The 8,828-nt window shown below is 41.5% G+C and overlaps 1 protein-coding gene across 1 annotated transcript; it reads right to left on the bottom strand.

Annotated features, from left to right (window-relative positions):
* Positions 1-1,714: 1,714 nt before the first annotated feature.
* On the bottom strand, positions 1,715-8,411 carry ANKRD66 (ankyrin repeat domain 66). Its single transcript, XM_063096202.1, has 3 exons — positions 8,249-8,411; positions 6,729-6,957; positions 1,715-1,913 (listed from the first exon to the last, which is right to left on the bottom strand). Exons 1-3 carry the CDS (start codon positions 8,409-8,411, stop codon positions 1,715-1,717), a joined length of 591 nt encoding a protein of 196 aa, XP_062952272.1.
* Between the last annotated feature and the right edge of the window lie 417 nt (positions 8,412-8,828).

The following is an 8,828-nucleotide window of genomic DNA, read 5'->3' as shown; positions in this document are numbered from 1 at the left end:
CCTAAGCCTGCTTTACCCACAAGCCCATGACCTTAAAATACTAGACTTACTAGAAAAGACTGGTTGCAAGCAAAAAAATCAACTCAATATACTGTAAGCAAAGGGGAAATTTTATTATGAAAATAGTATTTCACATATTCTTGAATAAGGAACCAAAATTAGGAATGAGAATGCTGTCATCTACCTCTTTATCTCTGTCTTTATCTCTCTCTATCTTTTCCTCAGTCTTTTCTTTCTCCTTGTAGAACACCCCTCGACACTTCCTCAGTCCTATCGTAGGATTAGCCACTCCATATTTCTGAAGTTCCTGGTCCAATCTCTCACAAAGACTACTTTTCGAGTTCTCAGAAGAAAATCTTGTTAGTCCAGCTCAAGTCAGGTGTCTTCCGATGTTTGTACTGGTTGAGTACTGAGGACTGGGTTTGTCTTCACCCAGTACAAACAGGGCATGGAGGCACCACCCTGTGAATTGCAGGCCATAGAGAAAGGGGATTGATGCTCAGAGGTAGATAAAACACTAGAAAAGCTATCTTCCATAGGTATGCTGCTTTTCTATAAGATATTCAAGCACTTTTTCATTTCAGAAAATTCAAACCAAACATAGCCTTTACTAATACAATAATTAACTGAAGAATTTGTAATAAAGATGTTCGGTAACTAACGACTATGATTTAGGCAGAGAAATCAGTAAATCTAGAATATGGAGTAGCTAATTAAAGTAAAGTACACCAGACCAGTCTCCCATGGAAACGTTAACTGCTGTCTGAACTCTATAGCAGTGGTGTCCAACAGAAATGAAATGCAAACCACATAGGTAATTTTAAATGTTCTAGTTGTCGCATGTTTTAAAAAGTGAAAGAGGTAAAATTTATTTGATGATATATTTTATTTGAGACATTTTACATTTTTGTACTATGTCTTCAAAATCCAATGGGTACTTTACAATCTTAATTTGGAAGCTATATTTTTATTGGAAATAGCTGATCTGTATTTAAATTTTCTAAAATTTACAGTTGAGAAAGTAGGCCTATAAGCTTTATGCTATCTCTCATTAGTTATGTGGGATGAAATTAATTCATGCCAGGGTTTCAGTTACTTCTCACTGAGCTGGTTTATTGCCCAGACTGTTCCTCCTATGTAGAAGCGATCAGAGATAAAATTGTCCATGCTGGGATTGTGGCCCTCAACCCACAAAGGAAAAAATAGCTGGAAACTGGGAAATACATTTGTTCACCTCTTTGCTTGGTATATGCAACAGCAAATAATTTTTTCTTTTAATGGATTGACTGAATTGGTTATATCAGGAATTTTTGAGATTTTTGTTTTTACTTTTTACTTGCATTGAAAAAAATCAAGTTTCCTTAAGAGTACTCTTTCTTTTTCTCCTGAAATTCTATAATTGGAGGGAGGGAGTGGGGAGGGCTGTCAGAGGGTGCTGACAGTGCAAATCACTGATGACAGTGAGCAAGCAGCTGACATTTGTCCCTCCTGTATTATTGTGATCAAACAGATTTTAGCAAGAATACAACAGCCCATGTACAGAGCACGCGGGCAAGACTTTCAAAGTGAAAGACAGGTCATGAGCTTCTGGCAGAAGCGGGCTGAGAATCTGTGAGTGAAATCATGTGAAGACAACACATGCTCAAGACCTTTAGTCGGGGGCCAGGGGATGTCCCCTGCCAGTAAACACAGGACTCCCCGAGCTCCAGCCTTCTCATAGTCTCTGCTCCTTGATGTTGCTGAACCTGTGGGGGCCTCGACTTTTCTTGCTCTTTTTTTTAGTATTTTGATTTGGGGAAGGAAGAGACAGCTCTAGCTCTTTCTTCTTGGCGTCCCACTCTGCGTCCCGCTCATCCAGCGGCAGCCCCTCCTGCCGGGCGGCGCGGCGGTGGCCCCGGCACTCGGGCTCGGCCCTACGAGAGAAGAGAGCGGCTTCTGAAGGCCGAGAGCGGGGCCCTCGTGGCTTCGGAGTCGGCCCCTCTGCCAGCCCTCTGCACACAGGCTCCAGTCGGGAAGGAAGGAGGTCAAGCTTGGGCACTTCCAAGTGTACACCTAGGGAGGTCTCAGACACTAGAGAAACTACTCAAAGGTGGAGAAAAACGGTGTGACCCGACAGAAATGTCGGTAGGATCAAAGACAGTCATTAGCTTGAAGATGCTAATTCTTAACATGCTCACGTTTATAGAGCAACCTGCATATTATTGGGAGGCTGTTTTCCTTTGTTTATTTTTAATTATTTTTTCCTAATTATAAAAGCAATGTATGTTCATTGAATACAATTTAAAAGTACAGAAACATACAAGGAATAGAAATCACTCATAACTACATATGCATTGCATGTATAGATGGATTATGTAAAAAATAGTTGTAGATGGACAGACAGATGCTCACATAAAGGGATCATTATACACACATTATACACATTATACACATTAAGCACACATATGTCCAGTTTTGTTTATGAGGCCAAAGATGAATACATGACCGACTTAATGACATTAGTGAAAGCCACCTCACAGAGATAAAATTCAAACCAATGAGGACAAGTAGACTTCAGGAGTATAAACAATGATATAGGCAGGGCAGACAGCATTTTACATGCAAACTGTTACTAAAAGCACAGTTCACACAGAGGATAGCAAACCTGCGTGGCCCTCGCTCCCCAGTCCCACCTCCCGCAAGCCAGAAGTGACCTTTCAATACTCAGATCTCATGATATCCCTCCTTGTCTTGTTACGCTGTATCTTGTACTAGTATTATTTATATAAACAAGTTATTTTCCCTCCCAGGCAGGGTAATTATTCATGTCCAGCACTGTATCTAATTAATGTTTATATCCTTTTTAGTCTAGCTCAATGCCATGCACCTAGTAGGGTTCAAACGTATTTGTGGAATGAATGGGTCACTACTTAAAGAGGCTGATTAAAAGTTGAATTGTTCCACAATGACCCTTAGGATATTCAGAAAATTATCAAACACTGTCTGGGCTTCTTTCAAAGTTCTCTTGTTTCCTTTTCCTTCATCATCCACTCACGACATGAATCATTAAGAAATTCCTTAAGTGAACTTCTTTCCTTGAGTCTAAATGTCTCTGATGCTACTGCATAGCACCACTCCCACCTCCTCCACTGCAGGGTAGCTTGGTAACGCATCTGCTTCAGCTTGTCATTCCCCTGATGATTTCACACTCACCTGCCTGCCCGGCTCACTATGGTCACCCATCCACGCACCCCCTCTGTCCTCCACTTCTCATTAGTGTGAATGCTCCACTTAGCCAGGCCACCTACCCCTCTGCTATCCTTTCACTATCCCTCCACCTCTTTACATATGCACACAACCTAGAAATTGATGCACACATCAATTTCCAACTTGATGCCTTCACTCCAGCTCCACAGTTTTTCACCCTCCTCTATTAGCCAGGTCCTAGCTATCTTTCAAGGATCAGATTAGTTCCCCTTTAATTCAGGATTCTGTCTCTCTAAACCCCCTATCAGAAGGGACGTTCCTAGTGGGAAATGATAACGAAAAGAAATGACTCATATGTGATATGGTTAACCTTTGTTGTTTTTGTCTGCTCAACACTGCCTGCCCACTTTTCCTAGTAATAGCACTCCCCACTATTTGGGCAGAGCCACTTCTACTCCCTTTCACTTATGTGGATGTCATATATCACGTCCACCCGTCCACTGCTTTACTGGAGGAGCTGAGATTAGTCAGAGAAAGTCAGTGAAGGATAGCCAAGAACAGGACCCTGAGGAATTTCAGCATCTGAAAGGCATGCAAGAATAAATCGTGAAATTTATTCTTAGAAGAAGCTAATAAAAAAAAATCATGAGGAATGATCAGAGAGGTAGAAGGAAGACAAGAAGAGAGTACCATCAGATGAAGCAAGGGGTAAGAGCTTCAGGGATAATCAAATACTGAATTAAGCAGAGGTTGATGTGAATTGAGAAGCGGCATTGATTTAGCAGCGAGGAACTCCCTGATAACGTAGGTGAAAGCTGATTCAGTACAAGGAGTGGATGAGGCTACGTTATCTCCACAATGATGTGATTAACTTTCAAGTAGCTTAGAAATATAGGGAAGAAGAAAGATACAGAAGAAGTCAGAGGGGCCTCTAAGTTTTGTTTGTTTGTTTAATAAGATCCATTTGAACGTGCTCACAGCCCAAAAAGAAGTCAAGGGAAGGAATAGGAAAAAACTAAAAATACAAAAGAGAGAATGAAGATGCAACAAAGAATGCAGGAATGATGGTCTTGTGAAGACATAAAGGGTCAGGGGTCTATATGGAGGAATAATACTGAAAGCGCCCTTAGTCTGAGAACGGCCATTTTGGCAATAACTAGGACAAAGCAGAAAATTTCAGTTAGCCATTAACTTGGGAACTGATAATCATCAATTCCTTAAAGTTAGCAGAGGAAATGAGAAACTGAACATATGTCTGAAACTACCAGGAGGTGAAATCATGCCTCACAAGTACCCTTCTCAAAAGTTTATTTCTGTTTGTCTCCCATTACACCCTCTTATGTTGATTTACTTTAGATGTTGTGCACCTATAATTAAGGATTGAAACTAAGTTTTCTTGTTTTTCTTACCTCTCTAAATCAACTGCAAACAAAGGAATTCCAAGAGAAAGGCACAGCACTCTTGCTATTAACTCACCTTCTTGCTTAAAGGAAAATTGCATCCACATTAGTTAGAGATACGAGTCAGATGTTTTTATGTTCCAGTGATGCCCAACTGAGATTACTGTCTTTGAGCTCTCCTTAGGAGATAAGGACTCCAACACTGGTTTGAAACTGACCAGCCCACCAACTGCAGGCTCCATGATACCAAAGCACCTAGTCCATCATGGGACCCTGACATCTGACTCAGACCCCCTGCTGATCCCATGATCAGCCACCCCCTTTGCCTATAGGACAAAACCCATACTTCACCTTCCCGCATCTTCCCCTTTATAAACCCTAGAACAGGCATCAGAAGGTGGGATGATTTTAGCTTGGTCATCCCCCAGATGCTGATTAGCTAAATAAACCTTCCAATCCGTGCACCAACTTTTGGACTTTTGAGTCATTTGTTTAGTGCAAGAGGGCAAACTGAGCCTGGCTGCCAGTAGCCATACTTTTCACAGAAGAAGGGATGAGAAAGCAAGAAGGAACTAATATAGGTGTATATAAAATCTGTAGGTGTAGGAGTTGAAAAATGTGTACCCCATGGCTTCAATATACTCTCTGAAGTAGAAGGAATACCCTCTGAGAGACAGGCTGAGGTCTCGAGGGGACTTGGAATTGTCAATGAGGGTACAGGACAGGAAAAGATAACCAAGCTGCTCTGAGGGTTCAGCTAAAGGTGGAAATCTTAAACTTTTGTTGATACTCACCTATGCATTTGTGGGATTTTCTCTAGCCAACCAAGCACAGGAGTGGAGAACACAGAGACTCATCCAAGGCTGGGAATTCTAGGTTATATGCTGCAGAAGGACAGAGGATTGGGAAGTTAAGAATAGCAGGAAGAGAGTAGTGTATCATGGTGTTCAGATGGCAGGGGAAATTAGTGAAAGCCTCAGATAGGTGATAAGTTGGGATAGGAAGAAGCTGAATGACAAAAGGTCTTAATGAATTCAAAGACCTGTGATGATCCAGGAACTGATAAAATGAAGGGAGTTATGATCATATAATGGTGCGTTAGAGTTTTAGAAAGTTCAGAGAACAGCATCTGCTGATGCTGAGTTCCACAATGGATGGAGATCATTGAATGCAGGAGATGATGAAAGAAATTGGGGAGAAGAGAGTCTGTGAGTCGTGGCTCAAGGGACTGCCTCATTACTCTCCAAATCACCTCTATTGTGATTCTAGATATTTTTAATGTGAGACACCACCTTTAAGAGAGGTTCTCAAATTACTTCTACAGATAACTAATCTTATCATAGGCAAAGATTTTACTAGTTTAATTTTTGGAAAATAACTGTATTTTCAAGTTCATAGTGGGGGGATTTCACTGCCATTCTCTCTCCCACCATGAGCTGCCCCTGCAGGTAGATTGGCTGTTTATCTCATTTTGGTTTTCAAGCCACAATACCCTCACTATTTTACTGTACTTTTTCTGTCCAAATGACTTGCTGACCCAACCAAATTATAAATTCCTAAATTTTATTTCCATCCCTCTCAGAGCTATAACTGTTATGTACATAATTGGTACTTAAATATCTTTGAATGCTTGGCTGAATGAACAAATGTTAGACAAGATTTTGTTGTTAGCAGATGTGACAGAAAAGGATTCATAGAGGAACATAGAGGTTTTAAAAGATAAAAGGGTCCTAAAAAAATAGAAGTTTAATTTACCCGCCTCATTTTAAATATGAGGAAACTAAGGGTCAAAAAGGTGACTTGATTTGTACATGGTCACACAGCTAGTTTGAACAGCTTTCAAAAAGCTGAAGGTGGTGATGAATCTTGTATCGTATCCCATATTCAAAGTTGGTGTCCCAACTCTCTCATCTGAGATAATTTTTGTATAATCTAAAACCATAGTTCAATATAGTTTTCACCCCAAACTAGTGATTTCAGTGAAAATTAATAAATCAATTTTAAAAATTAATGAAAACATAGTCAGCTGGTGGGATTTCCTCATTTCATTTTCATTGATCAGAGACCACTGAGTTGGCAAAGACCTTGATCACAGGCTCCTGTTCTCTGCCCTTTCTATGACCAGAATAAAACGAAACTTACTTCTCCAGGAAGGCCACACAGGCTTTCTGCCCATAGATCTGTGCAATCCTTTTGGGTGTGTCTCCGAAGAAGTCAGGGGCGTCAATGGCGGCATGCAACGCGTGGAGAGTTTTGAGGACATTCAGATGGCCTGACTCAGCCGCAAAATGAGCTGGGGTCCAGCCTACATCAGTCACCAGGCAGGGCCTGGCTCCATATTCTATCAGCAGGTGCATCACCCCCATGTGTCCTTCGAGGTATCCAGAAGAAACAAGATGAGGTTAAGATAAAAATGTCCCTGAGAGCCTGAGGCCAGGGCCAGCCTAGATCACACAGAAGAGGGCAGGCGCTTCTAGGTTCCTATTATCATCCCCTCCTCCCTTCTCTCTCTCTTCTTACCAGGGACTCAGTGCCCCACCCTCACCCCATGAACCTTGTCTTCACCCAGGGCCTGAGACCTGCAAGTATTCCTTTTACTCCTTCCAGGACATTCCCTCCCCTGTCCATTGCCCCAGGCCCAGCCTGAGAATCCTGCTTTCTCTCCCAGGTCACACTGTACCTACCCATGTGAGCATTCTAAGCTTCATTCTGCTCTTGGCAGTCTCAATTTTGATTTCAAAAACAAACATTTTAAGTGCCACTTACATTATAGCTAACAGAGGTAAGGGCACAGGCTTTCTGGTCAGACAGATGTGGGTTTATATCCCGAAAATACCTCTTCCTAACAAGTAGCACCTTGGGAAAGAAACGAATGTCTGAGCCTGAGTTTCCTCCTCACTTATAAATTAAGGATGTTACTGCTTATCTCATTGAATTCTTGTGGCGTGCAAGTGAGATCACAGGCATAAAGTACATGGCACGGTACCCAGCATATAGCAAATGTTCGCAAAAGGTGCCTTTTAGTATAGCTACCATCACTTTGTACTTAAGATTCCTACAAAAATATCTTAACTAATTTCTCTGCAGCCAATCTTGCTTCCTGCCAACCTATTCTCCACACAGGAGTCAAAATGGATTTTTAAAAAGCAAAGTTGACTATAGCCCATTCTTACTTAATATTCTTCTATGGTGGTCTATTGTCAAAGTCCCTGACACCTCCATTGGCTGAGTTTTTGCCACTATCCTCCTCCAATTCTATAACTGAGCTGTGTTCAGCATGGGTGATGCAGTGATGAGTGAAACAAAGTCCCTGTTCTTCTTCATGATACTCCATCCCTGTTAGAGGTTAAGAGGACAGAGGACTAATATTAATATAGAGCAGACCATATGCCGGGTACTGTACACCTTTATCTTACTGGATCCCCATTGCAGGACTCCAATGTAGCATTACTGCCCCCATTATATAGATGAATAAACTGAGGCCCAGAGATGTAAATAACTTGTGAAAGGTACTACAGCTAGTAAGTGGAGGTGTCAGGATCAAAATGTTCTATCTGGCTCTAAAGAAATGTTCTTTCCACTCCCCCCACAGCCTACTGACTGATATCCTCATGCATGGTGGTCTCAAAGAAATAAACTCTACCCAAATATTGGCTACTCACCTTTGATTGCAGCCCAGTGAAGTGGGGTCCGGTCATTCCAGTCCACGTCCTTGTAGTTTGGGTCACAGAGACCTTTCTTCAAAATCTTTTTCACTAAATTGTAGTCCCCTACAGCCACAGCTTGGTGAAGCTTTGTCATGTCTGACATTTTGGTCAATTCCATGACTGAAGACAACTGTGGGAGACATGCCACTTAGAAAATTCTATACAACCCTTTATTCCTAGTGAGTGATTCCATAGACTTCTTTCCCACCTCATGAATTTGCATCTAGAGTTGCCTCTCGTGCGTGCTTTGCTGAATGTGTGCTGGATACAGAGCAGGTGCTCCATGGGAATGAATTATTATTGCTACATAAGATGGGGAGATGAACAAGATGCAAACATACAAATAAAAAAGCTAAAAATGGTTATTAATGTTATACCATAAACGAGCAGTTTTCTAACTATAGTCTGTAGACCCTTAGGGATTCCTGGGACCTGTCAGCTGCTCTATGGAGTCAAAACTATTTCCATTATAATGTTAGATTATTATCAGCCCTGTTTACTGTGTTGACAATTGTCCTGATGGTTCAAAAGTAAT

This window comes from Cynocephalus volans, chromosome 5, assembly GCF_027409185.1.
Source record: "Cynocephalus volans isolate mCynVol1 chromosome 5, mCynVol1.pri, whole genome shotgun sequence".
Lineage (NCBI taxonomy): Eukaryota > Metazoa > Chordata > Mammalia > Dermoptera > Cynocephalidae > Cynocephalus > Cynocephalus volans.
The sequence above is the reverse complement of the archived record's forward strand: the minus strand, read 5'-3'. Positions and strand labels throughout refer to the sequence as shown.